Raw genomic sequence first — 19,027 nt, forward strand, 5'->3', positions numbered from 1 at the left:
TCTAAACAATCGTCAGTAGTTCCGAAATATTGAAAATGTTAATGCTAAAAAATCTAGTTCTGATCACATTCACTGCGAAAACCTAAAAATGCATATGAATATCTCTAAGTTTATTGGCTTATGATATTCACCGAAAAAAGTTTGCAGAAACACACTTTCTCTTCAAACACGCACACATTAGAAACATTCAGGTTTCAATGGCAACAAATACTGATCTACATCAAATTATTACGTACAGTGGAAGATGCGTGGACGAGGAATGCGGTTATAAAAATTATGTAACTCTCATTTACAGGAAATTTATATTTGGAGACAAAGAATTATTGCACTTGTACATGTTCCTGTATAAATTTCAAAACAAGTGTGTATTGTCTTACTATAGCATTACAGGCAGTGAAAATCTAAACAGTAAAAACAATTCACAGATTGCTACAATCATTCATCAAGGACTTGTGGAAAATTAATGATACAGATACATATCGCACCACTGCAGGAAGATTGCCATAAGTCAAAAAGGTTGATTTTGAGTTACATATGAAGTCTAATAGTATATTTTGTATTCTACAGGTCAAAATAATGCCACAAATTAAATTTAATGTCCTGTCCATAGATGCCAATTCAAGCAGTTTGGACAATAAAGTTAAAATGCAAGACACTGACTTCTAAACTTCTCATTTTCCGAGAACAGTGTTTTTTGACTTGTGGCAGTCTTCTTATAGGGGTGCGATATCTCTCATTGTGACACACAACCAAGATTACATTTCATCTGGTGTTATATCAGTGGCAAATTTTATGTGTGATTTCCAAGGAAAGATGACGAAATAAGATACACATATCAAATGCACTATTTTCATTGCTATTATGTTAAGCATTGTGAGAATTGATAACTGATGTAATTAACATCTAACTTAAAATGTAATGTAAGTGAAAATAATCAGGTGTGTCAAGAGAAGTTATTTTCTTAAAAATGCCTTCGTATATTCTTTCATTAATATAAAAAAATTATGAAATTCGAAAGGTTCAAAATTAGAAAAAAAGAAAAAGCTTACTTTTATTATTCCAGATGTAATTTTAAAAATTATGTAGGAACATAATTATCAGCTTTCTTTTATGGTTATGAAAGAATACACTTTTTTCATTAATTTTTATGCTTCTCTAAAAAACCACATGCCTATAAATGAAGTACTGATATGAAGTTATGAATCTGAGTACTGGTATTACAATGATATGTTACACTGGGAAATGTTCATTATTGTTACTACAATTCCAATATAAAAAAAGGAACGTGGCATATGAACAATAAGATGACATATGGAACACTGTTTTTATATCTTCATATACCACGTTCAAGAATTTACTTTACTTGCAATAAAATCATCACATTCATAAGTGTCACTATACTTAAACATAGTAATCTGACAGAAAAAGATATTTCTATACATCTTATATTCTAGTTCTTACGAAAATATCAGAGAGAGCATACAGGAGGGACTTCATTATGCATTCTTGAAGAGACATATGGAGAGAAAACAATATCAGATCACATGTTAGAAGTTAGTTCCACGTATCCAAAAAGAGAGAACAAATTCCCATGATTGCATAACCTGAGAACGAAAAGATTAGTGATTAGCATTATTACACTCATGCCTGGGGAAAGAGTACTGATTACTTTTTGACTACTCCCCAGATAAACTCCACTGCAATCCATGATTAAAGCCACGTCTTTTTTTTTTTTTCCTATAGACAGTTGATCTTTGACTAACAAGGGAGGTTTATACTATTGAGATTAATGAATTTGTTAATATTGCTTTGGATAGAAGAAAACTACAGACCAAGCAATTCAGAAGTCCTCAAACACTGATCAGCTGGTCAGTAGTCCGAGCCCCATGCAATGTCTGGCATTTCCCTCCATGAAATCGTGGTGCTCTTCCCACCTGCAGTCACTTGTGAGTGAGATTTCATCAGAGTAGGACAGCTTTCTTGTGCAGCAGTGAGTGAGATTTCATTAGAGAGCTGAGTAGTGTTGTGCAATGGTAAGATATTCACTGTGTCGTCGTATATCTTGAAGATGTAAAAATGCAGAAATTTGTGTGGCATTTAGACGTAAATATCCAGGCAAAACATGACGTCTTCTCCAGTCACAGAACCTGTTTTATTGAACTACTAATCTAATATTCCTTTTTGTGTTGAAACTGTGCTGCCAGGATATTCATGTTTAAATGCTTGTCTTGTTCTGCTACAAAAGTTCTGCACTTGATGTACGTCTTCAGATGAAAGTAAGCCGATGCAGTGAATATCTCACCATTGCAGAATACTGTACTACTGTAGACTCTAACGAAATCTTCATCCTAGCACTCTATGTTATCTGCGCCATCCTTTCCACTATCAGCTGCCAAATATCTTATATCGTCCTCAATTTCTTGTCTGTATACTTGACCTTCCTTACCAACTTCTAACCATTCAATAATGTTATCTTCTTCTGCACCTTTTTTAATAATGACTTCATTGTGGCAACAATCTCTACAGCACTCTAAATGTCGTAATGTTTGAAACCAACACCGTCATGGATCGAAAGATGTTGGAGTGGGGAGGAAGAGGAGAGAAGTGAGAAAGGAGGAAGTGAGTGTAAAACGAGTGAAGACAGAAATTACATTACTTCGCCCCTCCTCCAAAAGGATCGCGAACTTCCTGCAAAGTGAATTAATTGCACGCTAATTACAGCTATGCACCTACTTCAATTAAAATAATTCCAACATTATTTCTTAATAACTTGGATTTATTAATGAAAATAACAATCTTAATTGAATAGTCTAAGTTTGGTACTAGAATTTTTGCACATATATGTATGCACATACTTCAATTAAAATAGCTGAAAAACTAGTAGTTAATAACTTGGGTTTAATAACTTACCTTCTTTTACTCCCTTCTGTATGATGTACACATGTCCTCAATTTTCTTTTTTTTTTTAAACAGACACAGTCACATCCTCATCTATCAGCTTGTAATAAAATTTCTAAAGCCTGATTACGCATATCTCTGTTGAGGTAATTAGCATTTGAAATATCCCATAAACAAGGCATAGCTTTATCAGTTCAAAAATACCCCTCCAAACCCCTTTCTCCTTCTCTGTCATTTTTCATGCCATACTCACTGTCACTGCACTCAATTCTTGTTAAATGCCATCAAACCTGCAAGCTGCAACTGATAACAAATCAGCTGATCATGCTACACATGGCCCAGCTTGCAGGGTGTTTGAGTGGGGAAATCAGGAGACTGGGTGGCTGCCAGAACCAACCATCCGGTACATGTGATTCAACATTACTGTGAACGTTTTTATTCAATAAAAAAGTACTTTTAATTCAATAACACGATGATAATTTTTATTTTTAAAGATATTATTCACGTTATGGTTCCAGCATTGCACACAAATACCAGTTTCCCTCCTTCCTCTTGTTACGAATCACGCAATTTGTCCCTATTTGCTTGCACATGCTCCTGTTATATGGGAGGAAGCTGATCACTGAAAGTTGACACGACCAATCATTATCACTCTAATTTATTCTTCACATAATGGTCGCTCCAAATATTTTCATGCCACAAAAGGGCATTAAAACTGCGACTACTATGAGATGAAATACGGTACACCACATAATTTCTGAATGCATGCGTGTTAATAATATACCCTCTCAGACAGTTTTTTCATCATGACATATTTCACTGAACTTGATGTAGGTGATACATTAGTGATATTTAATTTAATGGCAACTTTAAAAATATGGGTAAGTAGGAAAAAAAGTGAAAAAAAATACAATTAAGCAGGAATAACATTAGCAAAGATGCTACTGTGAACAAATACCACTCAAAGTTAACTCATGCCAACTCATCTGTCTTCCCTCCCCAACCCCCAATCTAAAGATATTTTGCAAGTGAAGCTAACAATTTTTATAAAATATGGGTAAGTAGGAAAAAAAGTGAGAAAAATACAATTAAGCAGGAATAACATTAGCAAAGATGCTACTGTGAACAAATACCACTCAAAGTTAACTCATGCCAACTCATCTGCCTTCCCTTCCCAACCCCCAATCTAAAGATATTTTGCAAGTGAAGCTAACAATTTTTATAAAATATGGATAAGTAGGAATAAAAGTGAGAAAAATACAATTAAGCAGGGATAACATTAGCAAAGATGCTACTGTGAACAAATACCACTCAAAGTTAACTCATGCCAACTCATCTGTCTTCCCTCCCCAACCCCCAATCTAAAGATATTTTGCAAGTGAAGCTAACAATTTTTATAAAATATGGGTAAGTAGGAATAAAAGTGAGAAAAATACAATTAAGCAGGGATAACATTAGCAAAGATGCTACTGTGAACAAATACCACTCAAAGTTAACTCATGCCAACTCATCTGTCTTCCCTCCCCAACCCCCAATCTAAAGATATTTTGCAAGTGAAGCTAACAATTTTTATAAAATATGGGTAAGTAGGAATAAAAGTGAGAAAAATACAATTAAGCAGGGATAACATTAGCAAAGATGCTACTGTGAACAAATACCACTCAAAGTTAACTCATGCCAACTCATCTGTCTTCCCTCCCCAACCCCCAATCTAAAGATATTTTGCAAGTGAAGCTAACAATTTTTATAAAATATGGGTAAGTAGGAATAAAAGTGAGAAAAATACAATTAAGCAGGGATAACATTAGCAAAGATGCTACTGTGAACAAATACCACTCAAAGTTAACTCATGCCAACTCATCTGCCTTCCCTCCCCAACCACCAATCTAAAGATATTTTGCAAGTGAAGCTAACAATTTTTAGAACACTTCATACTCAATTTATTCATAACTTTAATTATTGTCATCCACCTGTTATTAACTACATTTCACTTGAAAAATTACTTTACTTTTTTTTTTTAATCGGTAATGTAAAAACATTGAATCAACTGCAAGTTTATTTAGTAGCAGTGGGTTGATGATGTTGAAATGAGTAAAGGGGATTTTTCATGGGATTACCTAACATTCATCTTACAACTGCAGAAAGACCAGGAAAAAACCCAACAAAATAATCAACTGAAGTAGGATTCGAACCCATCCCCGAGTAGAGCCTCGTATCAAATCCAACACACTACCGCCCAAGCTATGCAGGTAGATCACAATTTCTGTTATCATTGTGCATATAGTGACAATGTTTTTGTTTGAAATGTAAGGAAAATTAATTGTATGCTAATCAGCACTAATATTTAGTACAGAAAACATTTGCCTTGGCCAGTAATCATCCACTCTGAGGGAAAAAATCAGTGGTGTGAGTCACAAGGTGATGTACTGGAAAATTCGCTCCTGTCACATTGTGGCACCCGTCTGGAACATTCTAGTCATGTCTGGTTGGCTCGGGAGTGTATGCGTGCATCCAGTGGAAAGGAAGGCATAGGGAGGCAAAGTTCGAGCTTCGGTAGGTGCTGAAGTGCGGTACGGGACAAGGGGAAGGAAGACTATGATGACGGAGTGGAGCAGTGCAGAGTGAGAGGAAGAAAAGCGACTGTGACTGGATGGAAGTAACAAAGCATCTGGCGTCCGATTGTTATGGGTTCCAGAGGTTCGTGATGCAGAACATTCTAGACGTTTGTGGTAAATAAATAACACGTGAGTTGCCGACGGGAGCCATACAGTAGTGAGTTAGCCTTCAGTCAGCCTTCAAGCAAGGCGGTCCTGAGTTCGATGTGCAGTGAACTTGAGTGAGTCTTCAGAAGTCAGTCTACATGTGAGTCTTCGAGCGAGCAAGGAAGCCAGCCTTCGAGACCGGGGTTCGATGTGAGGAGGACTGTAACTGTGGCAGTATCCAGGTGAGTGCAATGTATCTGGAATATTGGGTTCGAAGTGTAGTGAACTGTATCTGGAAGGCTTGGGTTCGACGTACAGTGAACTTGAGTGAATAAGCTAGAAGAACTAGCCAAGGTGAACGAACTGTGAACTGTGAGTTTTGTTCTGCACATAGTGCTTTGTGAACATTAGTTGAAATTAGGAGTACATTGTTGTTCTTCGCAATAATACACATGTATTGTCATTGTCGCTGTGTGGAGTGCAATAATGACTACTGTGTTGCTGTGTTGAGGGAAATACACATTGTTGACAGGTGTGTGGTTAAAGTTAGAAATAAAAGTCACATTGTTTTAATAAAAGTTACAATATACTTATATTCTGTGATTCCATTTAACTTATTAATAAGCAGACACATCCAAGTTGCATCTTTCTTATACACTATCAGTTTTATAATGCAAGAAAGTGTGAGAGAATACCAAATAAAATAAAATAGAGAAATTTCATAAATTTAATAGGCATTCCATCAACCATCCCATTCCTAGTTTAGTGGTTTTGCATCAGCTGTGGGTTTATAGCAGGATTAGTCTTAGTTCTCAGTTGTTTAAAATTAGATTATTTAGGAATAATTTTAATGCACAAAATTTATTTTTTGCAGCTAAAATTTTTTTTAATATACAGTTATTACTTAGTTGCTTCCATTAAAACTAATTTCTAGGTAATTGTCTTTGTTTCTATGTAATGTATACTGATTATATAAATTGTACTCTTCCTTTAGTTTTGTGATTGTATTCAATCTTTTCTCTTAAGTTAATACTTGTATATGTATTTTTCTACATGTGCTTTGATCTTAGTTGAATAACCATAACTCTGTCAGGGAAAATAAAACTATTATTATTATTATTATTATACCAAACCACTAATAGTTGCCCACTCTGATCAAGTTCTACCCACTTAAGTGCACCTTTCCAAATTAAAATGCCAGTGTCTTCACTGCAGATAGATGTGTATGTAATTCCAGCATCAGAATGCATAAGTTCATTTGCCACAGAATATCTCTAACATACAATACTGTCCGTATCATACGTATATTGCAAAACAAACAGAAACTAAGAATCACATTGCAAACTTATCCTACTCCACTCATTCTCTTATTGTCGATAGTTACAACACAAAATAATCTTAGTAATCTCAACAAAACAACTCGTCATTTTGCATTGGTAAAAGATAACACTTCTTTCACTTTTCTATGAACAGTTATCATAGAGTAATTATAGATTTTATTAATTCCTTTGGTTTATAAAAGTTCCTGTTTCCAACAACAATTTTTAAATATATTCATTGTCACATTAAACATTTAAAAGAATTTCTTTAATAGCTATACAATTTTATGGTATACATCACACCATTTAAATTAAAACTATCTATTTACAATGGGAGTCGTGTTACATAGCACTTTAAGCACATAAAATTCTGATCTCAGTGTCTGGGAATGAGAAACTAATATGGCGCGAACTAAAACTATCATGCTAAACATGTCAAAACAATGTCTACACTAAACTCACATTTCTTGTAGTAAATAGGTTTAAAATCACATTTCTTGCAGTAAAAAGGTTTAATTATAATACAAATTAAATCAAGCAAAAAGTACTTGTATTTTAATGGCTACCACTGAAAAAATCGATTGAGAATTTGAATAACTAACAGAAAGGACTGTTATGAGAACTAAAATTTATAAACAAATTCAACAATGGTAATGCACTTCGTTACTTTTTTTTTACAGCAAACGACAATACAGGCACTTATGAATACTTACGTATAAGCAAGGACAAAAATCAGTTCAGAATAAATAATTCTTTGAAGACAGCACACAAAATATTACAGAAGATCAGAATCTTTGTTCCAGAAATTGTATCAAAATACCTGTGCATTTTGCACCAAAACTGATAATCATTAAATAAGCAAAGTGCTAAAAATTAGTCATTTGCTTGAGAGTGAGTGACAAGACATTACGTTATCAATGCATGAAGTTTATCGGCATATAAGTCATAAGCAGCTACAAGATTATTGGGTGAACAATTTCATTTAAACACGTATTGCACTTAATTTATTGTAAAAACTAATACGTATGAACTTACACTTTAAAGGAATTAACATCATGATATGTGTTGAAGCTAGAAAATCCGTAATAGTTTGCATTATGAATATTTCACAATCACTGTAAAAACAGTACAAAATCATCACTTAAGTATGCTGTTAAATAATCTACATTCAATTTCTGGCTCCAATGAACACGTTATGTGGGGAAGAAGATAGCTGATGTGGGCAGTGTTTATTGGAACAACCCCCACTCTGGTACCAAATTTGCATTATCTTCATTCATTCTGACTATGAAGAAAACTGTTCCGTCTTTTCAAATGGCAGAATAGAGCTACTTAAAAAAAAATATATCTTGTTGCTTATTTTAAATTATTAAAAATTACGATAAATTAATACAGAATTGTAGATTACTAAAAGGTTCAACAGAACTAATGACACAGTGTCTCTTTAATTCATGCTGAAACTACTCCTTCACTCAGTTATTTGACTTTATTATAATTGTATACAAAAGAAGAGATAATTAACACTATGTAAAAATTTAAGAATACCAAAACTGAAATAAAACCTGCAATGGACTATGAAAAAATAATCCATTAACTTCACAAAAGCTTACGTTAAACATTCTATTAAGGAAAACATACTCACTCTTCATATATAACTATAACATAAATAATATTTTTACATATAATTATATGTAAATTTTAACACGTTCACACTTTAAATACAATTTGAGCTTTATCCATGTCATACCTGAAAACTGAACAGTGTACTCATATTTGAGATTTTCACTGGAAGTCTTCTGGTATTCATTCCATGCTTTGGAGGGAACTGTCTTCAACTTTTTGGAACTTCTTACCAGTTCCATCTATAGGGAAAGATAGACAATTTAAAAGCAACATGTACACTATGATGCTAAATGTCACCTGAGGAGGTGGGGCAACTTTCTCAGTTTGGCCCAATATGAGAAGCTATGCGGTAATGTAAGTACTCAAAATTTCTTCTCAGCATACTCTGTGTTGTTATTAAATAAGAAAACATGTTCACAGTCAGAAATCAACTGGCATCAATGGATACAACCCCTTCAGCAACAAACCTAAATGTTACATTAATGAGAAGGGCGTAATTTTTGCTTCCACATTATAAGAAATACAAGGCAAGTCTGATCAGGTAGGGAAAAAGAAATTTGTTGGACCACTGGCTAAGAGAAATTCCCTAGATACTGAAGTATGCATTGGAATGAATGATGAATGGCAGGAAAGTTCAGGACAAAAGAACATAGGCAACATTAAGATATATTGATTGTATGCAGAGATTAATAGCAAGGTGGAAAATAGGAATATGGATAATGCAGGGTTTGCAGTGAAAGACTTGCCTTGCGCAGAAAACCATGAATGAAAGCAAAATTATTTTGATGCTGTAAAATATTCATTTCGAGATCTTAATAGAAGTACAGATTTATAGCATCTGTGATACTCAAGTTCCATCTCTCTATGTACAGTGACTACTCATTTGTTCATATTCAGTATTTAGGGAAACAATTCAACAGAGAATAATACACAAAACACAGTCAACTACCAATATCTATACTAAAAAATTAACGTGTCTCTATTTGGAAAAAAGGAAAATGGCTATTTGCTCAACACAATTCTAAAATTTGTTTATTCTTATACATATACATATATAATTATACGTAATTGTTGGACTTCACCAGCTTGAATAACTCTATAACTAAGTATGTCAACCGCTGTGGAGTAATGGTTAACATGTCTGACTGTGAAACGAGGAGACTCAGGTTCAGATCCTGGTTGGGAGAAGTTACATTGTTGCAGTTTTCTCTGAGGTTCTCCCCTTCAATCATTTGAAGTAGAATTGCTACGTAACTTTCGGCATTGGACCTAGGACTTATTTTCCCTTCATTAGTTCCAACTTCATCTATCATCATTCAATAGTTTCAGATCGATCAAGAATGAAGCAGGATATAATACAATGACTTGCATACAGATGACATCGATCGAGGAAATTGCAGAAGTCCTAGAGTAATGGAGGGGCTCTCATAGCAGATTCCATCAGTCCTGAGTGATGTGTAACTGAATCAACAGATGGCAACAAACAGTGAATCATGATACATACAGGAATTTAGTTCTACAGACTAAAAACAATCATCCATACCTAAATTAGTTAAGCACAATAAGCTTCAGTCTGCGGTGCAAGCTTTCAGGTCCTCCTCAGGAGAGGAAAAAACCAGACCAATTAGAAAGACATCAAACATTTTCATTAACTGTTTTTGTATGATAGAAAATATTTTTCTGGGTTTGTGTACGTTCACCAAATTTTTTCTGAAGATACCAGTTATTCATCATCGATGGAATATGGTTAACAAGATTGTATTTTGGCGAAATGAGACCAAAGATTCACCACGAATATCACCTGATATTCGCCTTACAGTTGGAGAAAACTTCAGAATAAACCCAACCAGATAATCAGAACAAGTGTAATTTGGACCCATGCCCATGCACAGTCTCAAATCAGGAGACCAGCTCCTTACCACTGAACTATATTGGGGACTTCCCATCACCTTATGCATGAAGAAACAAAATCATGGGTTGGGGGAGAGGGAGGAAAAGTTATATCTCATTTTGAGTAAATAGCTATTTTTGTGTTAGTTTTACAATAAAAGCTCATTAATATTTTTAGTAAATATTATTATAACTAATTTACGTAACTACCAGGTGAACTGACTCATAAATACTGAATATGAACAAAATCAGTACAAGAGTTTTAGAAAAAACTGCTCCGCAAAAACTGATGGATGGACAGACAGTATATGGTGAAAGTGACTTTTCGGTGTCAGTGATAATAAAAGCAAGTATTTCCATGTAAGTCTCGAAATTGATATTACTGCAGAATTATAATACATTTTTACAAGCCATATAATAAGAATGTAAAAGGAGATAATAAAAGGAATATATAATATGTTTTTCAATGAATGTTGCTGTATGGGCATGCCATATGCTGAATTCTTGCAGATGAAGTTAACCTAGATTTGCAGAAGTTAACCTAATCTATCAAAGTCCCTGGTATTTAAAATCTGAATGTTGTACCCCACTGCAATCAGTGGACAGTTGCAGATGGTTTCCGTTTATCCTCGAGGTACTGCCCCAGGAGTACTGTTGGCATCTGGTAAACTTCGTAAGGATTGGAGACTCTCACCAAGCGAATCTGTTCCTTCGTTGAATCAAAACCTAATAAAATGTCCAACATTTAACGACTAAAGTAAATAACAACATGAAATATTTATATTAATGAATGAAATGCTTTCCCAGTAACTGCGTAAATTTCATTAGATATTGCAGACTTCACAATATTAAGAGTAATCATATTTTACCAGAATTTAAGCAATTCTGTAAAAGGTGGAATAATCTAAAATTATCTCCTGTGTAACTAGTACCAACTTGGAAATATAAAACTGTGTTTACTGATACCTAGTGCTTGGAGGTAAAGTATTTCACATTAGGATATGGGAATAGTCATCACGCTCATTTTATGCTTACAATGCTTCAAAGAATTAGACAGAATTACATGCATGAAGCCTGGCTGTTTGCTATGTTGCTAGATATAGTGGATGTGTTATGGAAGAAGAACAAGGGAACTCGATTTCTATTTGTCCATTCGCAACTCAAGCATCTGAACTTAGCCATCATAGGTTATTGTGACAATGGTTATTAGAGGAGAAAAATTCGCTCTGGCACCAGGGATTCAACCTGGGTCCTTGGTTCTACATACCAAGTGCTCTAACCACTGAGCTATGCCGAAGTTCAATCCACAGCACCAGATCGAATCCCCCTCCTCCAGTGTTTTTCCCTTTGAGACCTTAGCTCAGTGGTTAGAGCACTTGGTACGTAGAACCAAGTACCCGGGGTTCGATCCCCGGTGTTGGAGCGAATTTTTCTTCTCTAATAAACATTGTTACCATAACAGATAAATTCTGTAGGACCAAAAATTAATATTTACGTTAATCATCATTGCCAACTTCATATATTTATACAATCTGATTTGAATTGTCTCTCAATGAAGAAAGAAATTTGCTAATATATATATATATATATATATATATATATATATATATATATAAAATCTTACTGCACAATATAAGACTGTTCATTGCGATATAGCATGTAACTTTATGCAAATCTTACATTTAAATTCAAACATCACTGTCAACTTTTTCTACAAGTATTTCTCAAACTTAACTTGCCTCTCAATCTAAAATAAAATTTGCTAATTTAATGAAAAGTTTAATACAAATGTAAGGAGACATCTCATCATATATACTGAGTGTTCATTTCAAAGTGTGTCATGACGTCACTGTTGTGAGTCAGTGATTTGAAGCAAGTTTCGGCTTTTATGTCAGAGAAGTTGCCTATTAATCAAAGCATTCAATCTGAACTTGAGAACGTGTACGGTATAAGTTGAACATTGTAGCAACAGATGGTGGCCTGTACGGTCTGTGTGCTACCATAACCTTTTTCGAACTGTGTTTTGCGCAGACAAGTCATACGCAGGGTATTTGTTATCGGTTGCGTATGGCAACATGAATTTGTCAGCAGAAAGTTTTTAGACTCCCCTTTCGCGAATTCAAAGACAAACATTATCTGTGTGGAATGAATGGAAGTTGGTAGAGTTGTGCCAGAAAGATTAACAAGTTAGATTATTTTATTTGACGCTTTTTATGTCTGACATTGCGAGGCACATTATCTGGTCTACATTTTATGATTAATGTGAACCACGCTGTCTAATAAGGGAAAAGATGTGACAATATGTATATGTGAAGCACAACTCAACTCGGAAATCAATTATTGAAATAAAGGTACTTATATCAAGTTGAACCACAGTATAAGAAGAGTCAGTAGGGACAACTCTTGTCAGTATCTTTGATGTTGTTGGTACTAAATTCAAGCTCAGTAAGGTCTAGTTCTCAATGAATCCAACTATGTCACTAGTATCAAACCACTATCAAAATATTAGTAAAATATTTATTTATTTATTTTATTGGTCAGTAATACGAATAATCTTGTATATATATTATCTATCATTAATATTATGTCGCTAGGAAGTCAAAATACTTATATCCATTGTTGACGTTTATGTTCGCACTTCACCGTAACGGACGCCATGATGTATTATGTTGTACTTGGATCAATTTTACCAACATAAGCCTCAAACAGTGACTTGAACGTTAGCGTCAATTAGTGAATATTTTCATGATGATTGCATACGGAAGTAATTATTATTATGGTTATATTGCCATTCCTTTGCCTCATGTCTTTAACATTATTAAAAGATGAGTAATGAATGTTTTCAGCTAATAATAAATTATGCCAGCCCTGCGTAGATGGAGATCCATCTGGTGGAGGTTCCAGATAATACACCCGGTTTCGTGACATGCGCACTCAGAATTTGTTCCCACGAAATGGCTTAGGTGTCTTTACTGTATGTTCTCTATACTGTGGTTGAACCATCGAACTTAATATATTTCTACAAGGAGAAAAACGAATACAAAAACAAAACTCGTGAGATTTTAAAATATGAGCCATTCAGAGCAGAAGTGGTGTAAGTCAAGAATGGATAATGAGGATTGAAGTAAACATTCTGTAAAATACAGCGCAAAGTAGCAATTAATATTCACTTTATTTAAACTATTATTAGTCAGTGGATAGCAAGAACGACATATTAATTGCTACTTTGCGCTGTATTTTACAGAATTTTTACTTTAAACCACATTATCAATTTTGACTTACACCACTTTTGCTCTGAACGGCTCATATGTTAAGACTCCTGTCAGGGAAATAAAACAGTCTCACATTGGTTCCACATTGTACCATTCACCTCTAAACATTTCCTCGCCTGTTTAATCATGATGCGGTAGGTCGCATCCAGCGTTGCGGGTGTCATAGTTGTCATTGCCTCAAGTATGAATTGTCTCAGTTCAATAATATCCTCGGGGCATCCAGCAAAGACACAATCTTTGAGATATCCCCAGAGAAAGAAATCTGGGGATGTTAAGTCTGGCAACCTTGAAGGCCACACAGGATTACTGATCACTCTGTAAGAGACAATTTTTATTATTATTATTATTATTATTATTATTATTATTATTATTCGAAATTTTCTCGGGCTTCCAGCCAGGTCATAAGTTGGTGGTCCACCGACGTTTCGAGGATGTTCATCTTCCTCATCTTCAGAGTTAAGTGATATCTGAGGGTACCTAGCTCCTTAATTTATAGTGCCAGAGGGAGTCAGCCGAGGAGCTGTGCGCCGGTTGGCTGTTATTAGTGCGGACCGCGGCGAGAACGTTGCCGACGTGTCGTCTTGCTTTGTGCTTTCTGGCTGAATGACCTTGGGTCTCACGGCGGGCTCGGCGGACGAGTTCTCTGCTGATGACGGCCCGTCGTCCGGGTGGTGAGAAATTTAATAGCCGGTGACCATGCCGCGCTTAGTTGGAGACCCGAGTCCCGGTTCAGGTTACCGCGTTACGCCGCTATGGCCAGGGTTTCTTTTACTCTTCTATCCCAATAGCCCGCACACTTTACCAGGATCTCGGTGTTATTGAAATTAGCCCTATGGCTTTTTTCAATGCAATGTTCAGCCAATCCGGATTTTTCGGGCTGCATTAATCTGATGCTTCTTTGATGTTCCGAAAGACGCGTCGCTATTGTGCGTCCAGTCTGTCCAATGTAAGCCACATCACATTCATACGGGATGCGGTAGATCCCTGGTACTCTGAGGCCTTGATCGTCTTTTACTGATTTGACCTTAAATCAAACTAATTCATGCCGATTTTATACAAAAAAATTAAAAAAACCGATAAAAATGCTTTTTTTCTCATAGGACGTGTTCATTTTCAACATACGAAGATTATTAATTAATAAGGGTTTAATGGGATTTATGCCAAGAATAACTTTCCTGATTTTTGGCGGAGGTTTGTGGATTGTTTTTATTCCATGCTTGTGGAGCAGTCTGCTTATCTTTCCCGACAACTTCCCTGTGAATGGTAGACAAACCTCCGCCAAAAATCAGGAACAAGGTCAGATCAGTAAAAGACGATCTAGGCCTCAGAGTACCAGGGATCTACCGCATCCCGTGTGAATGTGATGCAGCTTACATTGGACAGACTGGACGCACAATAGCGACGCGTCTTTCGGAACATCAAAGAAGCATCAGATTAATGCAGCCCGAAAAATCCGGATTGGCTGAACATTGCAGTGAAAAAAGCCATAGGGCTAATTTCAATAACACCGAGGTCCTGGTAAAGTGTGCGGGCTATTGGGATAGAAGAGTAAAAGAAACCCTGGCCATAGCGGCGGAACGCGGTAACCTGAACCGGGACTCGGGTCTCCAACTAAGCGCGGCATGGTCACCGGCTATTAAATTTCTCACCGCCCGGACGACGGGCCGTCATCAGCGGAGAACTCGTCCACCGAGCCCACCGTGAGACCCAAGGTCATTCAGCCGGAAAGCACAAAGCAAGACGACACGTCGGCAACATTCTCGCCGCAGTCCGCACTAATAACAGCCAACTGGCGCACAGCTCCTCGGCTGACTCCCTCTGGCACTATAAATTAAGGAGCTAGGTACCCTCAGATATCACTTAACCCTGAAGATGAGGAAGATGAACATCCTCGAAACGTCGGTGGATCACCAACTTATGACCTGGCTGGAAGCCTGAGAAAATTTCGAATTATCACGTCGCCAGGAAAGCTTCAGTAGTTATTATTATTATTATTATTATTATTATTATTATTATTATTATTATTATTAATTTCTTACCTGCCTGGGAACAGTCTCTCAAGAAATGTTATTGTACTACAGGCGGTTTGGGCAGGAGCACCATCTTGCTGGAACCGTGCATTCTGTTTATCAACGTCATCTAATTGATCAATGAAATCGTTCAAAATTTCATTTTGGTAACGACGAGCAGTCAACGTCCCATTGAAAAACATTGGACCAATTACTCTTTGCCGGGATAAGGCAGCCCACACCCCAATTTTTTTAGGGTAAAGACCAACTTCTATAAATTCGTTAGGTGGCTCTGAACCCCATATCCGAGAATTTTTGGTGTTGACATGGCCATTAAGCTGGAACCAGCATTCGTCCGATGTAAATAGCATATCCAGCTCCTCATCAGCCTCAAAATTTTGTAACAAAAATGTACAAAAATTTACAAGGAGAGGTATATCACATTCTTCAAGTTTCTGATGTGCTGTGACCTTGTATGGGAACAGTTTCTCACAGCTGTGTGACAAGAGCCGAGGGATAAATTCGTTACTCTAGTCAGCTGATGTTCATGCGTGCTGTCGCATTGCATCTTGAATCCCGCTTAAGGTTCCTGCAGATAATTGTCTTTGACGCGCCCCCCTCGTTTCTTTCAGCAAACTGAGCCGGTTTCTTGAAATTGGGCTATGCACCTATCATACAATAAATAAACACTTCAGTAACCAAATACCGTACATAAACACAACAAAGAAAAAGTAACAAAATACATCGTATTTTATTTAAAATGGTTACCTCTTAACATTTTGTACAATGTTTTTTCTCGGAACTTCCTGGAATTCTGGATACTTCGTACGAAAATCGTATATGCAGGCTGCGACATTGTATTGATATTGTCCTTGCACCAGGACTCAATTTCGGAAGTAGCATTCCACAATACAAATGAAATGCTCCGTGTCCATGTTGACCGTCGAAGTTAATATCAACAAATACAGAAGTAATTGTCTTAACCCTCTCCCCATATCCCGACAGTAAGAAAAGAACTCACCTCAGTACGAGTTTCCAAACAGTTCATATTCCTGCCACTACCAGTGTTACCATGTGTATCGGTAAGTACTCTTCAGAATGAACGCCGTACTTTGCCAGGCAACTTCTCTGGCACATAGGTAATACGCCTCTGCGGAAGTGTAGGAAGATTGAATTCTCTAGGCTCATCGGCTAGCCACATGACGACATACAGCGAGCCATGACACACTTTGAACTGAACACGCAGTATAGAAACTTACTGTATGAAATAAGACTGTGGTACTGTGATACAGCATGTAACAGAAGTCGCTCGTAACTGGACAGAGATGAGGAAGTATAAATTCCAGATGGCATTTTCGAAAAAAATTCCACCACTTGATTTTCCAAAAATCCCAGCATCCCCTTGAACACACACAAAAGAAGCATTTATGAGCAAATCAGGCCAGAAAATCAATAAAATATATCAAGAAAAATGTGTCACTTCTGTATATCTCCACACAGTCTGATATTTATGCAGTTCTAGTCTCAAAAAATATACAGTATCATGTATATAGAAGTACATTTCTAGTATGTGCCATGTTTGAAAAAACCTCGTTTATAGTAAATAACTATCTTCATTACATCATCAGTATTTGCTTGGCACGTAGACTAGGGCAGACACCTGCAGTAACCTTGTTTTCACGGAGTTGTCACTTCTTCCTGTCTTACCCATTGCATACAATATAATGTGGCAGTCATTCATAAGTGGAACCATCTTATTACTTAGAAGATATAATACATCCATAGTCAATTATATGCCTTTCTTGCACTCCTTGAAGATGAAATCGGCGATTGTTATGGTTTCGTTATCTTAAACACAACCTCTGCTATAACATCTAAAGCTGTTGATTGTAGGTGAAGGCTTTTTAAATCTGACACCAACTATATGACTCTACAAACCATATAAAGGTACGGTCACACGTCGCTACTTTTGCAGCGCTGCAGTACAAAAAACTGTGCAACTCTCGTACTGCGACGTGTGAACAACGGTGGAACCCGAAAAGTAGCGGCTGTCAAACCTGCTGCTCGTTACTTTTTCATGCTGCGCGCAGCTTATAAGTAGCGACATGTGAACAGGGTTCTCAGGGTTGCAGCCACAGCATTTTTTATATTGGTTTCATTGAAACTTTTGCAGCAGTTGCGACCAGTGTTGCTACCCAAATGTGCCAATGATACTTTTGTTTGGATATATTTTAATGTTAGATGTGATGAAAATAAATTATTTGTAACAGTTACTAAATGTACAACACAGTCAGAGTATATTTGCTCACGATATAATTATTTTTTTTCATTTTCCTTAGCGTAGTTTCAAACAGAAGGGTTGCCAACATTGATTAAGTGAATATGCTGTTGGTTATCATTTAAGTATATAGGCATTTTTAATAGCTTTATAGTAAAAATATTGCCAATTTCTGAATACTAGTTAGGACAGAAAAGCAAATAATAGATAAGCTATCACAAGAGTTTCATAATAATGCGAACATAACCACAAAATGTATATTGAAAAGTCAACATGGAAATGGAAACCTGCAACTAGACTGCGGCTGCAAAAGTAGCACCTTGTGTGTGAACAGACTCGCAACCTCCAGTTGCAACTTTTGCAGCACTTGGGTTGCACAGCACGAACAGTAGCGTGCAATGCGCTACTTTTGGCTTATGTGTGAACACGACACGCAACTTTTGCAGCTGCAGTACAAAAGTTGCACAGCAAAAGTAGCGACACGTGACCTGCATTCCCTACAACATTGAAATATCTTTATTCAAAAGAAGAAATTAAATATCTTTATTCAAAAGAAGAAAAAAGAACAAAAATGCAGTGAGTTACTACTTAAGTTATAATTTTGTATGAATACACACAGGGTTGGCTGTGTAAATTATATTATATATATTTTACATAAATTACACGTAATTTTAGTCGCATAGAAAAATAATTTTTATACGTTTGTCTACATGGTACAATAAATTATTTTCATGAAAGTAAATTAATAAAAAGCCATGACAATACAATTGGTAAGCATTTATTTTAAATGTTTTCATTTATAATTATGGAAATGAAAAGAATTTGACAGGTAAAATGTAATGTACAAATACGTAATATATATTTTATAAGACCAGACAATTAGATCGGAATATAATAATAATAATAATAATAATCATCCGTGGAGCTACAGCCCGTGAAGTGCCTAGACCGGCCAGCTGGCTGCTGGCCTCACGCCCACATGTCGAAGCAGAGATGGACGATCATCCAACGAGAATGGAGGTATCGTGTGGTTAGC

General features: G+C 36.1%; 1 protein-coding gene across 4 annotated transcripts in view; it reads right to left on the reverse strand.

The window, feature by feature from the left end:
* Window positions 1–283: 283 nt before the first annotated feature.
* The window catches only part of LOC138707821 (R3H domain-containing protein 4-like), a 46,251-nt gene continuing 27,507 nt past the window's right edge, over window positions 284–19,027 (reverse strand). For 2 of the 4 annotated variants that reach the window (XM_069837769.1, XM_069837771.1), the window contains 2 exons: window positions 16,973–17,114; window positions 284–11,158 (listed from right to left, as the gene is read on the reverse strand). In XM_069837769.1, coding sequence (XP_069693870.1) covers window positions 11,028–11,158; window positions 16,973–17,114 — 273 coding nt within the window. In that variant the 3' untranslated portion in view covers window positions 284–11,027. The other 2 variants (XR_011334384.1, XM_069837770.1) reach the window with 2 other exon arrangements.

This window comes from Periplaneta americana, chromosome 10, assembly GCF_040183065.1.
Source record: "Periplaneta americana isolate PAMFEO1 chromosome 10, P.americana_PAMFEO1_priV1, whole genome shotgun sequence".
Lineage (NCBI taxonomy): Eukaryota > Metazoa > Arthropoda > Insecta > Blattodea > Blattidae > Periplaneta > Periplaneta americana.